The sequence below is a fragment of the Ranitomeya imitator genome, chromosome 3 (assembly GCF_032444005.1).
Source record: "Ranitomeya imitator isolate aRanImi1 chromosome 3, aRanImi1.pri, whole genome shotgun sequence".
NCBI lineage: Eukaryota > Metazoa > Chordata > Amphibia > Anura > Dendrobatidae > Ranitomeya > Ranitomeya imitator.
Genome location: NC_091284.1, coordinates 672461236 through 672484340, shown reverse-complemented (window position 1 = coordinate 672484340; position 23105 = coordinate 672461236). Strand labels below are relative to the sequence as shown.

The 23105-nt window shown below is 47.9% G+C and overlaps 1 protein-coding gene across 1 annotated transcript in view; it reads left to right on the top strand.

The window, feature by feature from the left end:
- Window positions 1–23105, top strand: part of KMT2D (lysine methyltransferase 2D) — a 233551-nt gene that overhangs the window by 171123 nt on the left and 39323 nt on the right. The window contains exons 38-39 of the mRNA XM_069758349.1: window positions 42–5930; window positions 10406–10543. Coding sequence (XP_069614450.1) covers window positions 42–5930; window positions 10406–10543 — 6027 coding nt within the window. The remainder of the gene's footprint in view (window positions 1–41; window positions 5931–10405; window positions 10544–23105) is intronic.

The following is a 23105-nucleotide window of genomic DNA, read 5'->3' as shown; positions in this document are numbered from 1 at the left end:
TACTTCTTTCTCTAAGTTAATTTCACCTTTTTAATTTTCAGGTTCGTAAGCAGCAGAAGGAGCATACAAACCTAATGACTGAGTATAGAAACAAGCAGCAGCAACAACAACAAAACTGTGGTGTCCTTCCTGTTAGTCCCAACCAAAACTCAAGAGTGTTAACCAAAGCTCCAGGTTCAATTGTTGGTGGGCACGGTATACAGCCACCTTCATCTTTGCAACATAACCAGCTTGTCGCACAAGCTGCAAATCTACGTGGTCTGCAGCCAGGTTTAGCCATGCAAACGCAGCATGGTGCTACTTATGTCAAGTCAATACCCCAGCAGCATCAAGCTCAGGGAAATAATACAGTCATTCCTGGAACCTCAGGTGGTTTTTATTCAACACCTCAGTCTCTGCAGGGCCTTACTGCTGAGCAGCGGATGATTCAGCAGCAGAGGCTGCAGTTGGCACAGAAGCAGCAGCAGCAACAACAACACCAGAATTTCCCGCTTTCCTCTCAGAGCAACTTATCTCAAGCAATGTTGGCCAAGCATGGTTTGATTGGAAACTCGCATGGATTAGTGGTACAACAGTCTCCCTCCCAAGTTCCTCAGACTGTCATGGGTCACCCTCAGTCATCTGCATTACAACATCACACGGCCCAACAAAGACATATTTTAATTGGACAGCAGCAGAGAGTTTTGGGCCCGTCACCAATGGCACAACAAAATGTTGTGGGGCCTCACCTTGTTTTGTCCCAACCTCAGCAAAACCTGATTGGCATGACACATATCCAACAGCAGCCAGTGTTAAGTCAAGGAGGAGGCACATTAGGGCAACAAAACTTAACTGGGCAAGCTCAGTCTGTACCATTAAACTTACCTGGTCATCCTCCAAATATTCACACTCCCCAAAACATGAATGCAAAGGATGCCAACTTGAGTGACGGCTCACTGCTTCATGACAACACTGAAACTCAAGGACAGCAACTTGTTGTTCAACAGGCAAACAGCAGCCCTGGAATACAAGAAACTAGTGATCAGTCAACTCGAGAACCGCAAAGTCATAATTCTGTTGGCCCAATGAATCAAGAAACGGATATGCAACCACCTTTAACAGCAGAGGATGGCCAGAAGTTAAATCAGTCTTCTGATCAAGAACATGCTCTCTATGACTCACGCAGTCCATTGCAACAATCCGTAAGACAGCAGCATGGTATGTTGTCTCCCCAGCAACCAAATGTTCAAGGTCTCGGGACGCAGCTGAGGCCAGATCACGTGCAAAACTCCATTCAAAATCCTCAAGAAAACCCACACATTTCTGCTACAGTATCCCAGCAACCAAATTTGGTTCAGGTACAGAGAATTGTAGGCCAAAGTCCAGTACAGACGCAGGGAAATGAACAGGCCAAAGATAATTTGGGGCAGCACCTACCCAATACATTGGGTCAACAAAGACCAACGCTAAGTGGGCAACAGACTCCATACGCTTCTAATCTGATGACATTACAAAATACCCAGCTCATGGCTCATATACGAGCTCAGATTCAGGGAATTATTGCAAAAAATCCACAATTGCGTCATTTAACTCCACAACAGCAGCAGCAATTACAGGCAATTCTTATTCAGAGACACCAACAAGCCCAGAACCAAGCTCTTAGACAGACTACAAGTCAGGATGCACTACAATCTGCACATTCCAATTCTACAATTCCAAATGGAACCTCTGGAAGTCAGACGCCCTTAGTGGGTGCTTTCCAAGCACGCCAGGTAGGAACTGAGCAAGCGCAGTCAAATTTCGGTGAAGAAAAGTCTTCTGTTAATACACAAAAAGTTACCCCAGAAACTACTAGTGACATGCCTCAAGCTGCTGAACTTGAGCAGTTAAAATCTTCAGTGGCAAGGTTTAATTCTAGTCAACATCAGGAGAATTCTTCAGGCCAGCAATCTCAGACTACTGCAGGCCTAAGACTTATGTCGCATCAGCCTCCCCCTCAGTATAGATTGCCTCAGCAAGTGCCATCATCTCACCAAAATGCTCCGCAGTTTCAAATGCAGCAGCAGCAAACCCAACATCAGCTGCAGCAGCCTCAGCAAAATCAGCAGCTACAGTTGCAGCAAACTCCACAAGGTCAGCCGGTCCAAGTGCAACAGGTGCAGCCACAGCAGATTACACAAGTACAGCAAGTTCAACATCAAATGCAACAGCCCCTTCAAAGTCAACAGCAGCTACAGCAAATGCAACAGTCTAAGCAACAAATACATCAGTTGCCACAGCCTCAGCTAGTACAGCATCAAATACAGCAGGTACCGCAGCAGCTCCAGCAAGTGCGGCAGCAACAGTTGCATGCAACTCAGCAACTACATCAAACCCAAATGACGCAAGTGCAACAACATCAGTTACAAACACAGCCATTGCAACAGCAGCAGGTCCAGGTTCTACAGCAAACTCCACAACAGTTGAACTTGGCTCAACAGCAGCAATTGACTCAGCAGTTGCAGCACATGCAGCAACAACTTCAGCAGTTACAGCAAACTCGGCAGCAACTTCAGCAGTTACAGCAGTCTCCTCAGCAACAGCAGCAATTGCAACAGGTACAGCAACAACTGCAGCAAACCCAACAGCAACTGCAACAGTTACAGCAACAGCTACAGCAAATTCAACAGTTGCAACAAATAAAAGTGCCACAAACTCAGCAGCCGCAACAACAACAAATAAGTCAGTTGGCACAGCAGCAGCTCCAACAATTGCAGCAAGCTCAACACAAACAGCAGCTCCAACAATTACAGCAAACACAGCAGTCCCAACTCCAACAGTTACAGCAATCCCAACTTCAGCAGCAGCAGACTCGACAGCAACAGCTCCAGCAATTGCAGCAGACTCAGCAGCAGCAGTTCCAACAGTTGCAGCAGACACAACAGCAGCTCCAACAGTTGCAGCAGACTCAACAGCAGCAGCAACTCCAGCAGGAGCAGCAGGCTCAACAACAGCAGCTCCAACAGTTGCAGCAAACTCAGCTCCAGCAGTTGCAACAGACTCAGCAGCAGATCCAACAGCTGCAGCAGACTCAGCAACAGCTTCAGCAATTGCAGCAAAGTCAGCAGCAGTTACAACAGACTCCGCAGCAACTCCAACATTTACAGAAGTTACCACAAACGCCTCAGCAGTTGCAGCAAACCCAACAGCAGCTTCAGTTGCAACAGAATCAGCAGCATCAAGTACAGCAGCATCTTCAACTGCAGCAGACACAGCAACTCCAGAATCAACAGCTTCAGAAGTTACAGCAGTCTCAACAGCAGTTTCCACAGATACAACAGACTCAGCAATTGCAACAGACTCAGCAGCAGCATCAACAGTTGCAGAATGCCCAACAGCAGCAGGTGCAACTCCAACAGCAAGTAAATCAACTGCCACAAACACAACAGCTGCAACTTTTACAACAAGCAAAGCAACAGCAACAGCTCCAACTGCTGCAAGTACAGCAACAGCTGCAGCACTTGCAACAAAAACAGCAGCTGCAGACAGTTAAGCAAACACAGCCGACACTAGAGACCCAACAAATACAGCAACAGATACAGCAAATACAGCAACAGTTACAGCAAACACAACAGCAGCAGCAACAGTTACAACAGCTACAGCAAACACAGCAGCAGCAGCTACAGCAAACACAGCAGCAGCAGCTACAGCAAACACAGCAGCAGCAGCTACAGCAAACGCAGCAGCTACAGCAAACACAACAGCTGCAGCAAACACAGCAGCAGCTGCAGCAAACACAGCAGCAGCAGCTACAGCAAACGCAGCAGCAGCTACAGCAAACACAGCAGCTACAGCAAACGCAGCAGCAGCAGCTACAGCAAACGCAGCAGCAGCTACAGCAAACGCAGCAGCAGCAGCTACAGCAAACGCAGCAGCAGCAGCTACAGCAAACGCAGCAGCAGCAGCTACAGCAGCTACAGCAAGCACAGCAGCTACAGCAAGCACAGCAGCTACAGCAAACACAGCTGCAGCAAACACAGCAGGAAACGCAGCAGCTACAGCAAACGCAGCAACAGTTACAGCAAACGCAACAGTTGCAGCAGCAACATTTGCAGCAGCAACAGTTACAGCAAACGCAACAGCAGCAACAACAGTTAAAGCAAACTCAACAGCATCAGCAGATGCAGCAGTTATTACAAACGCAACACCAGATTTTGCAGCAAACACAACAGACTGTTAAACAATCACAGGGGCCACACACGCAGCAGGCTGTGTCTCAAGTACAGCAGCATTTACAGATTGGTCAAGCAAGAGTTCAACCATCGCCAAAAGTGGAAAATTTAAATCAACAAAATGAAATACACCAGAGTGAGCCCACATTGCTTAGTCATACTCAAATGCCACAAACACCAGAACAGGATAAGCAGGAATCTCCACAGCCTGAAAATCCAGACACAAGCCAACACATTGATCAAGCACAGGATTCAAGAGAGACTGAAATGGCAAGCCAACAAAAGGAGTATAGTCTGATGCAACACACACTGACTGAGCAGCAGCAGACACAGCAGGTACAACAGTCATTATCCTCATTTCCAGTGATGCCACAGCAGGGGCCTGCTCAGCAACATCTGCAGCAAATTCAATCGTCGCAGATTAATTTGTCTCATTTGCAGCAGAGTTCCCAATCCGCGCAGCAAGGAAATCAGCCACAAGCCTTGCCAAATCAAACATCTCAAGCCTTACAGCAATGCCATCAAGTGCAAGCAACAAACTTGCAACAGCAGGTGCAGCCTCAAAACAAAAATAAAGCGCAGATGCAACTTCAGCTGCAAAATATGCAAGTAGCACAGCAAATCCTTGGCCAACAAATGCCCACACAAAATTCACAACTGATTCCGCAGATGGCACATCAGCATAACCAAATACAGCAAATACAATTGAAACAAATACATCAGAAACAAGCTGGACAGATACAGCTTCACCAAACCCATGTGCAGACTGTAACACAGCAGTCTTGCGAAACAAAAACTCAGTTGCAACAAAATTTACAACAGCAGTCACCTCAGGTTCAGCCACAGCAGTTAAAGCCGAGTACAGTGCAGCATCATAAGCAGCTTCAGCCTCATCAGATTCAGCAAGTGCAGCACATTCTGCAATTAAAACAACAAATGCTCAATCAACCACCCCAGAAACAGCTCCAATTACAGCAGCAGCTTCAGATGCATATACAGCAGTTACGCCAGCAACAAGCACAGATGCAACTAGAGTCTTTACAGGAACCAAAGAAAGAGCCTCCTGAAACCTCAGCTTCATGTTCTGTGCCAGCCCCAGAAATGGAAAGTCCGAACAGATCCCCCAATGAGCAAGGAAATTCTACAGAATCTTGTGCAGATCAAGTAGCGGTTCAATCTGCCCATCACAGTTTGGTACAAAAATCGGCAGAAAAGTCTGATTTACCTGCAACTATTACAGTTGAGTTTACACCGGGTGATAAAATGGCTGAAGTTAATACTTCCTCTGGTGTTACAGCTGGAGAGCCAATATCCCCCGTAAAGGAGTCAAAAGAGATTGAAGACGTTGATAGCAAGTCTTGCCCCAGTGAAATGGCAGAACCTTCCTCCAAAGAGGAAGTCATGCAAATAGACCAGTCTGTTCAAGAAAACAAAACTGGTCCTGTTGACCTTTTTGATAGTCATGAAGGGCTTCAGATAACCAAACCTCCTGAAAAGTCAGTGGAAGAGAGTCTAACTAGCAGTAAGAACATTAAAAGTGAGGCAAATGGTGAACCACAAAATATTGCAACCAAAGGAGAAGCTAGTCATCTCCTTCTACAAAAACTTCTGCGCGCAAAGACTGTCCAGCTAGCATCACAGCGCTCTTCAGACGGCATCCATGCTGACATAAATGGCCATATTGACAATAAGTTGACTGTTCTGGAGCAGAAACTACAAACTGCCCCATGTATTAAGGAGGTATGTTTCTCTTTATTTCTAACAATATTTTAATGCACGTCTCAAACTCGCATTTAGTTAAGCATTTCATACACAGATGTGGTCCAAACCACTTCAGGATGGTTACACGTCATCTTTGCTTTCCCTTTGTGTAACTGTTGTGTTTTTTAGTCCTTTTTAGAAATAAAGCTCAGATATAAAATCTCCAGTTCTTAATGTTCTCGTTAAAGGGAACCTGTCAGCAGGTTGGCGCCGTTATGCTGAATAAATTGATACCTTGGTTGATGAAATCTGTCTTGTGGCTGTTTCTTAATCTTTTATTTTTAGTTTTGTGTTAATGATCTTCTCGTGTCCTAAGGCGTGGTTCATGTATGTGGTGCTCTGATTATATATTCATAATGCAGACTGCTGGCAGGTCACTGATCCCTCACTGACCCGCCCCCTAGTTTGCATAAAGAATACGATCACATTCTGAATAAAAAAAATAAAACGCTTCTGCAGGCAGGTTCCGGTCCTGACACCTACGCTGCAGTATAATTGCATGGTTACTGTGCACTTAATAACTTTTTTCCAATTTATTTGAGCGAGGTAAAAAAGTTATTTTGAAAATGGCACCCACCGTGCCTGCGCAGTAGCAGCTATCAGTTTGTATAGAGATCCGATAGCTGCTGTTGCGCAGGCGCTGGCTGCATCATCTTGTTAGAGAAAAAAAAAATCTCCACCACGATTGCGCCGTCTGCGCAGTAGCAGCTCTGGAGATTGGTCACAGCTGCTGTTGCACAGGCACGGCCGTGCCATCTTGGTGGAGATTTTTTTTTTATTCTTCAACAATATGGCGCCGCCTGCGCAACAGCAGCTATCGGATCTCTATACAAACCGAAAGCTGCTACTGCGCAGGCGCGGCGGGCGCCATTTTCAAAATGACCTTTTTTTTTTTTCTTTTTAAGTCTCACAGTAAATCAGCAAAAGGGAATAAGTGCAAAGCACACATGCGATTAAGCTTTTGTTTTATTTATTTATTTTTTATTCAGTATGTGATGATATTCATTATGTAAACTAGGGGGCAGGTCAGTGAGGGATCAGTGACCTGTCAGCAGTCTGCATTATGAATATATAATCAAAGCACCACATACATGAACCACGCCTTAGGACACGAGCATATCATTAACACAAAACTAAAAATAAAGATTAAGAAACAGCCACAAGACAGATTTCATCAACCAAGCGATCATTTTATTCAGTATAACGGCACCAACCTGACAGTGTAGGTTACTGTGCACAATCCTGCTGACAGGTTTCCATTAAGGGCTTACTTATAAAGCATACAGCGTCCACATAGCCAAAAATTGAGTTCTTAGAAGGAAAATATTATAAACTAGATGGTGGCCCAATTCTAACGCATCGGGTATTCTAGAATATGTGTTTATGTATGTATATAGCAACCACATAGTATATAGCACAGGCCACGTAGTATATAGGAGCCATGTAGTATACAGCAGACAAATACTATGTGGCCTGTGCTATATACTATGTGGCTGCTATATACATACATATTGTAGAATACCCGATGCATTAATACAGGCCATGCAATACATAACAGTGGCCACGCAGTATATAACACAGCCCACGCAGTATATAGCAGCCACGCAGTATATAACACAGGCCACGCAGTATATAACGCAAGCCACGCAGTATATAACGCAGGCCACGCAGTATATAACGCAGGCCACGCAGTATATAACGCAGGCCACGCAGTATATAACGCAGGCCACGCAGTATATAACGCAGGCCACGCAGTATATAACGCAGGCCACGCAGTATATAACGCAGGCCACGCAGTATATAACGCAGGCCACGCAGTATATAACGCAGGCCACGCAGTATATAACGCAGGCCACGCAGTATATAACGCAGGCCACGCAGTATATAACGCAGGCCACGCAGTATATAACGCAGGCCACGCAGTATATAACGCAGGCCACGCAGTATATAACGCAGGCCACGCAGTATACAGCAGTGTGGGCACCATATCCCTGTAAAACAAAAAAATAATAATAAAAATAAAAAATAGTTATATACTCACCCCCTGGGATCCACCGAAGCTCCGGCGATACTCGCGCGGCTGTCGCCATCTTCCGTTCCCAGGATGCATTGCGAAATTACCCAGATGACTTAGCGGTCTCGTGAGACCGTTAAGTCTTCTGGGTAATTTCGCAATGCATCGCCGGGAACGGAAGATGGCGGCAGGCGCGAGCGGCTCGGCGGACTACGAAGGGTGAGAATAGCAGGTTTTTTGTTTTTTTATTATTTTAAACATTACATGCTGCCGCATAGGCAGCATCAATAGTAAAAAGTTGGGGTGGGGACACACGGGGTTAATAGCAGCGGTTACAGAGTGCGTTACCCGCGTCCTAATGCGATCCATTACCGCCGGCATTAACCCTGTGTGAGCGGTGACTGGAGGGGAGTATGCGGGCGCTGGGCACTGACTGTGGGGAGTAAGGAGCGGCCATTTTCTTACGGACTGTGCCCTTTGCTGATTGGTCGTGGCAAAACAGCCACGACCAATCAGCGATTTGGATTTCCATGACAGACAGAGGCCGCGACCAATGAATATCCGTGGCGGAAAGGAGGACAGACAGAAAGACGGAAGTGACCCTTAGACAATTAGAGAGTAGATCACAAGGAAAACCTTCGGCACAAAATGGAAGAATGATTTTCAGATCAGGCTTCTGGTCTTTATTAAGGTTATCCTTGTGCTCATTGGTGTATAGAAGATACCTGTGAGAATGGCGTGTCAAAGCTATTTTGATGCTTTTTTTTATGTGCCGATTAAAACAATGTTAATAGTAAAATTTTATGAATATTTTAACATTTTTTTCCCTTACAAGGTATAAACGGCTTAACATAAAAAAAGCCTTTAAAAACCTGCTTAATTTCATGTAAATAAAGTATCAAAAACGCTACGTGTAAACAAGCCGTAAGTTTCGATTTTTCATCCACGACTCCATCTTTGGTTCTGTCTGCATGCTCAAAAAATGTTTGCAACTTTGGACCTTGTTTGACCTGTATTCTGGGGATATCTGTATTTTTACCCTGAAACAATAGCTATGGAGTCATGGATGTAAATCAAAATCCTATGGTGAACGCAGCTTTCGGGATCTTGCTCTAGCAAGAATACTGGTACGGAAAGAAGTCATAGCTCCCATATGTTTAGATGTTAATGGTAATCCAGACAAGTCGTATATGTTTTGTTGTCCTCTCACGTTTCCTCAACCTAGAAACTCGCTGTTAGACTAGAACACCATCATGTGTATTCACGCTGGTGGTCTGAGGATGGACTGTGAATCGCAGACTGGGCACAGGTCTCCTGACCCAAATTGACAACCTCCTATATTCCTCAGAGGCTGTCCGATTCAGTTCAGGAGACCAGCGACCAGTCCATGATTTCCTGTCTGTCCTCGGACCATCAGCATAGACGTGTGATTGCTCATTACAGCTACATTGTATAACACCTTGACCTCTAAATTAGGAAAAGGTAGCCAATCAGAAGCTGTTGAGTATCCAGCAATAACTCAGACTGCAGGAAAGCTCTGTGCAAACAAAGGTTTTACCTGCAGATTACATTTATAATTTCCTCTCCTTCGCCTTTTCATTCCTACATACAGTATATCCCTATAAAAAATGTTTTTCCATGTCACTACAAGGCAGAATTTCAGTCTTGATTAATGTTTGGTCTTATGCAAAAAAAAGAGCTGGACATGCCCATCCAATAATAAAAAATCTTCAAGGTTTATTCCAAATACATATCTTTAAAAATCCATACAAGGATGATGTGGTGGAGGAACCGCTCTGACGCGCTTCTGGCGCCTATTGTGCTCTTAGTCATAGGGCTGCATTGATGTTCTAAGGCTACGTTCACATTTGCGTTGTGCGGGGCTGCGTCGGCGACACAACGCAAACAAGAACGCATGCAAAACGCATAGTTTTGCGACGCATGCATCCTTTTTTTGCCGGATTTTGGACGAAAAAAAATGCATCTTGCTGCGTCCTCTGCGCCCTAACGCTTGCGGCAAAAAAGACACATGCATCGCAAAACGCATGTTAAATATAGGGGCGCATGGCGCATGCGTCGCCGTGGCTGCGCCCGACGCAGCCCGGTAGAACGCAAATGTGAACGTAGCCTTAGGGCGCAGTAGGCTCTAGAAACGCGTCAGAGCGGTTCCTGCATCACATGATCCTTGTATGGACTTTTAAAGATATGTATTTGGAAGAAAGCTTGAAGATTTTTTTTTTATTAGATGTGCCTGTCCACCTCGTTTTTTTTTTTTGCATTGGATATTTCTGGTCGGTCAGCAGCATTGGAATGGTAATCCAGAAAATAAAGACAGGTGTTTCCTAAAATGTGAGTACAATGGAAATTTTTCTCTTCCGTTTTAATGTTGGGTCTCGTAAATCAAAATTGAGTGTTTGCTTTTTTTTTTTTTTCCCTTTAGGACATTTGTGCAAAGAAAACTGCGGCCAAACCAAAAAGGACACAGAAAACCAATGAGCGAGTACCCAACTCCCGCAAAAAGATTCGTAGGGAGGACAGTCTGAAGTCCCCAGAAGCAATTGTGAAACAACTGAAACAGGTATTTCACTTAGAATTTGGGAAATAAAAGAATACTTATCAGATCAGTTAAAAGTTGTAGGCTAAACAATTAATCGTCCGCAATAAAGGAGATCCGATGTATACAGACACAATGAAACCTATCATAGCGCAAGTGTGTTCCCTAATAAGATGCATGTTCATATCTCCATAATATATGCAGTGTGTGTCCAACTATAGTTTCATCTATGAATAGTGATGATAAATACCAATATATGAGTGGCATCTGCCGCCAAAGCTATGCACATGTCTGCGCCAACATATGTCCACCGCCGGTTTTATTCACTCTATACCATGAACTATAGATTGGGCACCATCCGTGTGGAAGCCGCCCGAAGAATGAACAAGTCACTTTTCTCCTTCGCCTCATTGGGGGACACAGGACCATGGGTTATGCTGCTGTCACTAGGAGGCTGACGCTAAGCTGAGACAAAAAATGGTTAGCTCCTCCCCTGCAGTATACACCCTCATGCTGGCTTCCAGAGACCCAGTTCAAGCTTAGTGTCCGTAGGAGGCACACTGATTTTTAATCTCACTGATTTTTAACTTCCTATTCCGGACGAAGGGGGCGACGGATTCTTTCAAGGTCCGATCTCCCCCGAACCAGCAACAGGCGAGCACGGGAGTTTCACCTCACCGTATCCTCTCCTGCGACGTGGGAGCCACTGCCTGAGCTGACTTTTTTTGGGCGACGGTCTTTTCCCTAAAAGGGCGCCAATCTCCCCACGTTGTACAGACGAGCACTGGTGTTTTACCTCCAGTATCCTCTTCTGCAGCCAGGCCTTTTTATTGCCGGACATCTGCCCTGTCCACCAGGTTCTCCCTCGGCTGTACAGAGGCTCTATTCCCGTGGCGTCCGTGCAGACCACACTGCATCACCAATGCTAGGCGTGATTCAGGTGGTGGACGGTTCCTCTCCACCCCCCTGTCTGGGGCTGGTGGATTGAGGCTTCCCAACCCCTGCACCGTCCCTGCCATTCCAAGGCACCCCTCACCTCCTCGGGGTAAGTGTCTCGTGGGGGGGGGGGGGGTCGCCGGTTTTGCGGTCCGGAGGGCTCCTCCTAAGTAGCGGCACATCGGTTGGCTGGGCCCCTAATTTTCGGCACTTTGCGGCCGCACGCCGGACCGAAGCCGCAAATTTAGTCTTCGGCTTCGGCCTAGCCGCAGGACGCTGCCGATAGGCTCCGCCCATCTCTTCGCGTCATCGGCGGCGGCGCCTACCGGTCCTGGAGCTTCTCGCAGCCTCCGAGATCTCTCTCCTGATCTCGGCGGCCATCTTGGTCCCTCACTGCACGCCGCAGCTCCAGCTCTGCCGCAGCTTCTAGGCGACACAGCGCCCACGTGCAGCCGGTTTCATCTCAGGCAACACAGTTTGCCTTCTCAGGACAACGGGACACAGGACCAGGGTAAGGGGACCTCGTCAGCCTCTCCTCTGCAGCGTCGCCCTCTGCTTCCCTAGCTTATAGACCCTGTGGTCTATTTTTTTGCATTAGAATGTCCCAGTCAAGGTCTAAAAAATCCTCTAAGGTGCATACGACCTTTTTTTCTGCGTGTACCACCTGCCAGGCCCCACTTCCTCGGCCTCAAAGTTCTCCCCTCTGCTCTGCCTGCGATGGTCCATGTGCCCAGGAGCCCGCCACTGACTCCGGCGTACCTAGTCCCCCCCCCCCCCCCCCCCCCGTGGGTCGCTTCACTTTCGCAGTCCGTGGATTTTGTAGCCAACGCCATCAAATCCATTCAAAATCCTCCCGGGGAACGGGGCAAGCCGTTACAGGTCCTAAGAGATCCCTCCGTAACAGGGGAATCGTCGGCCAGCAGGTGCCGCTCTCTCCATAAGGAGGCACAGTCATCCAGAAAACGGATCCGCACTACCTCTCCTGAGCGCTCACCTCGCCACTCAGACTCTGGCAGCTCCACCACTCGCTCACCCTCTTTGGGGGCTCGCAGCGTTCACGACTCTGAACATGAGTCCGAAGTATCATTGGACCCGGAGGCTCCGGAGTTCAGAGCTACGGTTGACTCCCTCATTGTAGCAGTCAATCACGCACTTAAGGTGGATGATGACTCTAATTCCGCTCCGGAACACGCTGTCTCTTTTACCAGAACCAAGCGTTCCCACAAAACTTTTGCCTCTCACCCAGATTTTCTGGATATAGTCAGGCGACACAGGGAGCGTCCAGATAAGCGTTTCACGGGTAAGAAGGACCTGGTATCGAAGTATCCCTTTTCAGCAGATCTCGTGAAAGACTGGACGGATCCCCCTATAGTAGATCCTCCGGTCTCGCGCCTGGCTTTTAAAACGCTTCTTTCAGTCCCGGACGGCGCTTCAATTAAGAGTCCCACTGAACGCCAGCTAGACTCTCTCTAGCTCGCTCAGTGTACGAAGCCTCAGGCTCTTCCCTATCCCCCTCCTTCGCCGCGGCTTGGGTGGCCAAGGCAATGGTTTCCTGGGCGGATGCTCTAGCGAAATCCATTCATGAACAGGACCTCCCGTCTGAGATGGCGGACCTGGCTAAACAGCCATGGCTAGTGATTACGTGATGTACGCATCCCTCGATGCAGCGAATTGCGCAGCATCGGCGGCTTCTAACGCCATCTCTATCAGAAGGGCACTTTGGCTCAGAGAGTGGCACGCAGATTCCTCCTCTAAAAAATCTCTGATCTCTCTCCCTTTTCAAAGCGGGCGCCTTTTCAGTGAAAAGCCTGACCAGCTTATTTCCGACGCCACAGGGGGAAAGAGCAAGTTCCTTCCCCAACAGAGGCCCAAGGCGGCCTTCCAGCGCCAGCCTTACTTTCGCTTTCGGCCCTTTCGTACCAGCCCAGCCTGGTCCAATCCTACCGGTCTTTCCAGATCGGACCGATCCGCTCGCAGAGACAGAGACGCTCGTCCCTCCTTCAGGCCGAATCCTTCCTGGCGCGGAAAGCTGAGGCAGCCCAGAACCAGAGATTCGAGACCCCCCAGATTCCCGTCTCAATGACTCAGGAACGGCGCCAGTCGATACCACCAGAGTAGGCGGACGTCTACTCCTTTTTCAGCAAGCCTGGCTCTCCGTCATTCACGACGAATGGGTCAGGGATCTGGTATCGTCTGGCTACAAAATAGAGTTCGCCGCTCCTCCTCCAACTCTGTTTTTCCCCTCTCGTCTCCCCAGTTCGGGAGCTCAGTCTCGCACCCTCCTTTGCGCCATTCACTCCCTCCGCCAGAGCGGGGTCATTGTTCCGGTCCTGGAACACGAGAGGTTCAAAGGTTTATACTCAAACCTCTTCGTCGTGCCAAAGAAGGACGGAAAAGTGCACCCCATTTTGGATCTGAAGCTCCTGAACAAGTGCGTAAGAGTACAACACTTCAGGATGGAATCGCTCAGGTCGGTCATCTCTTCGATGGAAAGAAAGGAATTCTTGGCATCGATAGACATCAAGGATGCCTATCTTCACATTCCGATATTCCCGCCTCATCAGAGGTTCCTCCGCTTTGCCGTTCTGGAGGACCATTTCCAGTTCACGGCCTTACCCTTCGGTCTTGCCACGGTACCCAGGGTATTCACGAAGGTCATGGCGGCTGTCATGGCCATCCTTCATTCTCGAGGAGTCGTCGTGTTACCTTACTTAGACGATCTCATAAAGGGCCCATCTTTTCAGGCCTGCGAGTCAAGCGTCCACATTACCCTGGATTCTATTTCGCGCCTGGGCTGGTTGATCAACTTGGACAAGTCCTCTCCCGTTCCTGCCCGTCGGATCTCCTTTCTGGGAATGATCCTGGACACTTCAAGGGGGCTGGTCTTGCTTCCTCGGTCCAAGGCCCAAGCGCTTCAGCAGGGAGCCCGAACGCTCTGCCATCCTCGCCCGCGAACCATTCGGTTCGCCATGTAGATCCTGGGAAGGATGGTTGCAGCAATCGAAGCGGTTCCTTTCGCTCAACTCCATCTCCGCCCCTTGCAACAGGCTTTGCTGGACAACTGGGACAGGAGTCTCCCATCTCTCGACCGACCTTGCCCCCTGTCCCCGCGGATCAGACAATCACTCGTATGTTGGACCCTGGGTCCATCTCTTCTCCAGGGGAAGTCCTTCCTCCCGATCCGCTGGTTAGTGGTAACTACCGACGCCAGTCTCCTCGGCTGGGGGTCGGTGTTTCTTCACCACTGTGCCCAGGGCCGTTGGTCAGTTCGGGAATCCAGACTCCCCATCAACATCCTGGAGATTCGTGCTATCAGACTTGCCCTGAGTCGCTTTCACACCCTGCTCGCGGGTCACCCTATACGAGTCCAATCGGACAAAGTCACGGCGGTGGCTTACATCAACCACCAGGGGGATACCCGCAGCAGGGCGGCGATGCAGGAAGTCTCTCACATCCTTCGTTGGGCCGAAACCAACCATTCCACCATCTCTGCGGTGCACATTCCGGGAGTCGAGAACTGGGCGGCGGACTTCCTGAGCCGCCAGGGCCTTGCCTCGGGGGAGTGGGAACTCCACCCAGAGGTCTTTCGACAGATCTGTCTTCGCTGGGGGACCCCGGACGTGGATCTGATGGCGTCCAGATTGAATGCCAAGGTCGACAACTTCATTGCACGTTCTCGGGATCCCCAGGCCATAGGAGTAGACGCACTGATTTCTCCGTGGCATCCGTTTCAACTCCCATACGTGTTTCCTCCCCTTCCCTTACTGCCGAAGGTGATCCGAAAGATCAAGACTGAGGGAGTTCCGGTCATTCTGGTCGCCCCAGACTGGCCACGCCGCGCTTGGTATGCGGAACTCGTTCAGCTCGTAGCCGACGTTCCCTGGCGGTTACCAGACCGCCCAGACCTGCTTCGCCAAGGTCCGATCTGCCACCAGAGCTCAGGGGCCCTACGTTTAACGGCGTGGCTGTTGAAACCTGGATTCTAACTCGTGCCGGTTTCTCTCAGCAGGTCATTCCCACCATGTTAAGTGCTCGCAAGGCGTCTTCCGCCTCCATTTACCACCGCGTCTGGAAAACTTTCTTCTCATGGTGCAGGCTCCGAGGGCACCCTCCGCTCGCTTTCTTGCATCCCTTGCATCTTGAATTTCCGTCAGTCCGGTCTGGACTCCGGCTTGGCACTGAGTTCCCTCAAAGGCCAGATCTCAGCGTTATCCGTGCTGTTCCAGCGCAGGATCGCCGCCAACCTTCAAGTCAAGACCTTCATTCAGGGAGTCTCCCATGTGGTTCCCCCCTACAGGATGCCGTTAGAGACCTGGGATCTCAACTTGGTCCTGGGGGTTCTTCAGGAACCTCTGTTCGAACCCCTTCAAGACGTTCCGCTCTCTGTCCTCTCATGGAAGGTTGCCTTCCTGGTAGCGGTGACGTCCATCAGAAGGGTTTCAGAGCTCGCCGCTTTATCCTGCCGGGCACCTTTCCTTGCCTTTCATCAGGACAAAGTAGTCCTACGCCCTTCCCCGGCGTTTCTTCCGAAGGTGGTCTCATCTTTTCATCTTAACGAGGACATCATTCTTCCCTACTTTTGCCCGCAGCCCAAACATAGGGTTGAGAAGGCTCTCCATACTCTGGACGTGGTACGGGCCCTCAGGAGGTACATTTCCAGAACGGCTCATTTCAGAAAATCTGATGCCTTTTTCGTGCTCCCGGAGGGTCACAGAAAGGGTTTGGCTGCGTCTAAATCCACGATAGCCAGATGGATCCGATCTGCTATCCAGGAATCCTATCGGGTCAGGGGCAGTCCTATCCCGGCGGGGATTAGAGCACACTCCACTCGGTCGATGGGTGCTTCCTGGGCCATCCGGCACCAGGCAACAGCGGAGCAGGTTTGCAAGGCCGCAACGTGGTCCAGCCTGCATACTTTCACAAAGCATTACAATGTCCACATTCACTCCTCTGCGGACGCGGCCCTTGGCAGGCGTATCCTGCAAGCGGCCGTTGCGCATTTGTAGTCAGATGGTACACGGAGTTACTTGGTTGTATTGTTTCCCTCCCAGGGACTGCTTTGGGACGTCCCATGGTCCGTGTCCCCCAATGAGGCGAAGGAGAAATAGGGATTTTTGTGTGTACTCACCGTCAAATCCTTTTCTCCGAGCCACTCATTGGGGGACACAGCACCCACCCTGGTAGCCTTACGGCTCGTTACCTTTTTTGGTCTTTGACTGTTTGTTTGACATGTTATATTCTAATGTTACTTGATATATTGTTGTTATTATCCTACTGCTTTTGCACTGAACTGGGTCTCTGGAAGCCAGCATGAGGGTGTATACTGCAGGGGAGGAGCTAACCTTTTTTTGTCTCAGCTTAGTGTCAGCCTCCTAGTGACAGCAGCATAACCCATGGTCCTGTGTCCCCCAATGAGTGGCTCGGAGAAAAGGATTTTACGGTGAGTACACACAAAAATCCCTATATTGTAAACGCATCAGGGTTTATAAAATTTAAATAGATTAAAATGGACATGAACTGGAATAAGTTCAGAACAATGTAGTTTTTTTTTTTTCATTTCTGTGCACTGTCCAGTTTATGGGGGGCTTTTTTTTAGGCTGATTCCAGGCAGAATCCACCTGAAATAGACGTCGTGTGCACATAGCCTTAAGGCGGACAGCTTGGAATCCCCAGAAGCAATTGTGAAACAACTGAAATGGGTATTGCACTTACTTTCAGGACATAAAAGAATACCTATAATATTCATCCCCAAAACTAGAGGGTGCAGTCTTGCATGCTACAGGAACATAAGCCTGTATCCATCTTACCAGTCACTTCCTGCTGTCTGAGGGTGGACTCTGTACTCAGTCACTATAGTGTATGTTCACATGTTCAGATTTTCAACTTCAAAAGCCTGGAACGGATTCAACAGAAAAAGGTGTCGGTGCTTTCTGTTTATGATCCACTAGATGGTGGCCCGATTCTAACGTATCGGGTATTCTAGAATATGTATGTATATAGCAGCCACATAGTACATAGCAGCCACGTAGTATACAACACTACCCATGTAGTATATAGCACAGCCCACGCAGTGTGTAGCGCAGCCCACGCAGTGTGTAGCGCAGCCCACGCAGTGTGTAGCGCAGCCCACGCAGTGTGTAGCGCAGCCCACGCAGTGTGTAGCGCAGCCCACGCAGTGTGTAGCGTTGTGGCCAAAAGTATTGACACCCCTGCAATTCTGTCTGCAATCATTTTCAGGAAGAAACTGAGTATTATCGAACACAAATTCTTTATTATCTTCATTTAATTTGTCTTAAATGAAAAAACACAAAAAGAATTGTAATAAATCCAAATTGGATATAATTCCACACCAAACATAAAAAGGGGTGGACAAAAGTATTGGCACTGTTCGATATAAATCATGTGATGCTTCTCTAATTTGTGTAATTAACAGCACCTGTAACTTACCTGTGGCACCTAACAGGTGTTGGCAATAACTAAATCACACTTGCAGCCAGTTGACATGGATTAAAGTTGACTCAACCTCTGTCCTGTATCCTTGTGTGTACCACATTGAGCATGGAGAAAAGAAAGAAGACCAAAGAACTGTCGGAGGACTTGAGAAACCAAATTGTGAGGAAGCATGAGCAATCTCAATGCTACAAGTCCATCTCCAAAGACCTGAATGTTCCTGTGTCTACCGTGCGCAGTGTCATCAAGAAGTTTAAAGCCCATGGCACTGTGGCTAACCTCCCTGGATGTGGACGGAAAATAAAAATTGACAAGCGATTTCAACGCAAGATTGTGCGGATGTTGGATAAAGAACCTCGACTAACATCCAAACAAGTTCAAGCTGCCCTGCAGTCCGAGGGTACAACAGTGTCAACCCGTACTATCCGTCGGCGTCTGAATGAAAAGGGACTGTATGGTAGGAGACCCAGGAAGACCCCACTTCTTACCCCGAGACATAAAAAAGCCAGGCTGGAGTTTGCCAAAACTTACCTGAAAAAGCCTAAAACGTTTTGGAAGAATGTTCTTTGGTCAGATGAGACAAAAGTAGAGCTTTTTGGGCAAAGACATCAACATAGAGTTTACAGGAGAAAAAAAGAGGCATTCAAAGAAAAGAACACGGTCCCTACAGTCAAACATGGCGGAGGTTCCCTGATGTTTTGGGGTTGCTTTGTTGCCTCTGGCACTGGACTGCTTGACCGTGTGCATGGTTTTATGAAGTCTGAAGACTACCAACAAATTTTGCAGCATAATGTAGGGCCCAGTGTGAGAAAGCTGGGTCTCGCTCAGAGGTCATGGGTCTTCCAGCAGGACAATGACCCAAAACACACTTCAAAAAGCACTAGAAAATGATTTGAGAGAAAGCACTGGAGACTTCTAAGGTTGCTAGCAATGAGTCCAGACCTGAATCCCATAGAACACCTGTGAAGAGATCTAAAAATGAGAGTTTGGAGAAGGCACCCTTCAAATATCAGGGACCTGGAGCAGTTTGCCAAAGAAGAATGGTCTAAAATTCCAGCAGAGCATTGTAAGAAACTCATTGATGGTTACCGGAAGCGGTTGGTCGCAGTTATTTTGGCTAAAGGTTGTGCAACCAAGTATTAGGCTGAGGGTGCCAATACTTTTGTCTGGCCCATTTTTTATGTTTGGTGTGGAATTATATCCAATTTGGCTTTAGGACAATTCTTTTTGTGTTTTTTTTCATTTAAGACAAATTAAATGAAGATAATAATACCAAAGAATTTGTGATTGCAATAATTTTCAGGAAGAAACTGAGTATTATCTGACAGAATTGCAGGGGTGTTAATACTTTTGGCCATGACTGTAGTAGATAGCACAGCCCATATAGTAAATAGCACAGCCCATATAGTAGATGGCACAGCCCATGTAGTATCTAGCACATCCCATGCAGTATCTAACACAGCCTATGTTGTATATAGCAATGTGGGCACCATATCCCTGTTACAAAATAGAATTAAAATAAAACATAGTTATATTTTCACCCTCCGTCGGCCCCCCCGGATCTAGGCGAGGCGTTTACCGGTGCTCCTCGCGACGCTCCGGTCCCAATAGTGCATTGCGGTCTCGCGAGACCTCTACGTCATCATCACGCGAGACCGCAATGCATGGACCGGTCACCGGAGCATCGTGAGGAGCGGGAAAGGCCTCGGCTGGATCCGGGTGCCCACGGAAGGCGAGTATATAATGATTTTTTATTATTTTTAAAAATAGATCCTTTTACTATTGATGCTGCATAGGCAGCATCAATAGTAAAAAGTTGGTCACACAGGGTTAATAGCAGCGATACCCGCAGCATAGCGCGGTCCATTAACGCTGCTATTAACCCTGTGTGAGGTCTGACTGGAGGGGAGTATGGAGCAGGCTGATTGCGGGAGTAGGGAGGGACTAATTCTCGGCCGGAGTGTGCCCGTCGCTGATTGAGCGACGTGGGATTTCCGGGACAGACAGACAGAAAGACGGAAGTGACCCTTAGACAATTATATAGTAGATTCCTGGCTATAGTTTCAAAAGCTGCATCAAATGTGGCATTTTATTTTATGTCCAATTTTTGTTGTTTGAAAAGTAAGAAAAAAAAATCTGTGTCCATTTTACCGTAAGCACGGCATGGTTTTTTTTTTTTGTTTGTTTGTTTTTTTTCTATTAAACAGTAAAAATCGGGCAGCACTAGAATATAATTCTGATGTTGTCTGTGTGCTGTCCCGAGTTTTTCAGACACATACTGTAGACTTGAATGTGCTCTTTTTGGTCTGCATTTTTTCTTCTTCTTCAAACTGTGTAAAATAACGGAGCTTTAGTTTGACGTGCCATCAAGCGGCACAGACTATACAGGAACGTTCAGGGCGGAAATATGTTTGTAATATGTACAAAATGGTCACATAAAATCTTTTTCTTGGGTAAATCTATTAAAACTTCAAATACTTGGTATGTCCCTTTTAAACATATAAGGAACTGTTTATTTTTAATGTAAAAACAAATATTACATGGTTTTTTTTTTAAGTGTGGATTTAAAAATATATACTTTGATCTTTAAAATCTATTGTTTCGGGGGGCGTGGCTATGTAACTGAGGAGGGGTTGGTACTGGTACCACATAGTCTCAGGAACCTGGTGGACCCCCCGGACGGCCGCGGTGAAGGTTTGGGACGATAGGAGCTGCGGTGGCCTGGACGGGCGGCAGACTCCACGTGCAGCGGCGGCCATTTTGTGAGTGCACGCGCTGAGGGGACCAGACGCAGCGCCGGCTTCTCTTGGTGCCGGGCGTCCTCCCTCTTGGAGTCGGCGATCCCCGGACCTAAGCGGTGATCGCTGGAGAGCACCGGTGAGCGGGAGCAGGAAGACCTGAGGTGGACGGCGGTGTCCGCGGTGGGCGCATCACTACAGCGCGCGCCCTGACAGTGGGGAAGCGGCGCTTTCAGCCACATCTGCGGCGCAGCTCAGGAGGTGAGAGACTAGCCTGAAATAACAAGGAGGTGGTGCGGTGTGTGTGACCTGAAAGATTGGGCCCCGTGCCCCCTGCCATACAAGTACTCCTCCTGCCAGCGCCATAACTTTAGATGGGTTAACCCTCCCCCCCCTCCTCGCTCTGCTGTTCCCCCTGTGGAGCCTGTGGATCTGCTCTAACATACAGAGCCTGGGTGCATATTAAAACTGCTGCCTATATCACTCTAAGTATCCCAGCTGCCCATCTAGTGGTCTCTCTGGAATATAATCCTACATTTAACTCTGTTGTGACTGGAACTGGAGAGTGCACTATATACACATATAACTGCAATTAACCAGTGGAGCCCTTCTAGCTGCCTGTCATGCATCACTCTAAGGGAACAGGGGCTGCTGACAAACTAAGGAAGTACGCCAGGGAGGATCCTTCTGATAATGCACGCACTCTCAGAAATAACCCTGCACAGACCCAACGTAAAAATCGTCTTTCTGATAGTAATGAGGAGGGAGAACAAGATGAACTGACTCTTAAACAGGCGGCAGAGCAGCTAATGCAGGCTATGTCCCTCACTAGATCATCTCTCACAGAAAAAATAGAGGATGTGCATACTGAGGTGGGTCGTCTGCGGCATGATATGCAAGCTATGAGAGGGCGTATTTCGGAGGTTGAAACAAGAGTGTCTCATATAGAGGATACCATCACCCCTATGGAGGCTAAGTTGACAAAAGCCGCTGGCTCTGTAAACGCCTGGAAACAAAAGGCAGATGACTTGGAAAACAGACTGCGTCGCAATAATATTCGAATTATCGGTCTGCCGGAGCGTTCGGAGGGTCAGCAACCCGAACAATTTCTGGAGGACTGGCTTAAGACCTCCCTGGGGGACGAATTTTCTTCAACATTTGCAGTGGAGAGGGCCCATAGGGTCCCAACGAGACCTCTTCCCCCTGGAACTCCACCCCGACCCTTCCTGGCATGTCTTCTCAACTGTAGAGACAGAGATGCTGTTCTTCGTCTGGCGCGACAGAAGGGCCCTATTAAATTCAACAATGCTACCATATCGATTTTTCCTGATTTTTCCATGGAACTCCAAAAACAGCGGGCGCGGTTCATGGACATCAAGAAACAACTTAGAGATAAGAGTATCATCTACTCCATGCTTTATCCGGCTCGACTGCGCATTGTTCATGACGGTTCCACCTTATTCTTCACGGATCCAGCGGAGGCGGCCGAATGGTTGCGGTCTCACGGGGTGTCTAATGTGAAAGACTCCTAATTTATGCTCCTTGTCTAATGGTAACATAAATGGAGCTCTCTAAATGGGTGCTAAGGTTGTTAACAATACCGGACGCTGGATTCAGTGAGGGTATCCCCTTTTATATTTGACTGTAGGAGTACAGGATCTTACTCCTCTACTGTTCAGTTTTTGTTAAGTTGTTGTTTTTCTTTTTTGTTAGATTTAATTAGTTTTAGTAGGTATTTGGGTAAGAGCCGCCTCCAAAGCCATTATGACTTCCCATGCGTAATTAGCGAACTTTTCTCACCATCAATGCATACCATGTTTTTAATGGCTAGATATGAGGTCTGAGTTGATATGTATGACATGGAACATTAGGGGTATTAAATCACCCCGGAAGAAAATCAAGGTGTTCTCTCAAATTAGACGATATCATCCTCATATTGTGGCCCTGGTAGAGACACATCTAACCAGAGATACAGCCAGAGGTGTACAGAAACCATGGGTACAGTGGTATGCTCACGCGTTTCACACTAGCTACTCGAGAGGGGTATCACTATTCGTACACAAAGATGTCCAATGGGAGGCCCAGACGACTCGGCGAGATTTAGAGGGACGTTTTGTTTTTGTCCATGCATTAATTCCCGCGAATACGTCATACTATGCATATATAACCCCCCCCCCCCCCCCCCCCCCGGCTAATACTTCAGTACTTAAGATGGCAATGAGCTTTGCATTAAGCTACCCGGACGCACATGTTATTTGTATGGGTGACTTCAACTTAGTTATGGACAGTAATTTAGATAGAATGCGATTGGGAGATGGGTCGCCTGGGGAACCTTTGTCTTCTTCCTCCTCGACCCCGACTCAGTTAACACTGTTCATGGAAGGTAGCGGCTGGATAGATCTATGGAGGATGCATCACCCTGGGGAGAGGGGATATATCTGCCACTCATCCACTAGAAGTTC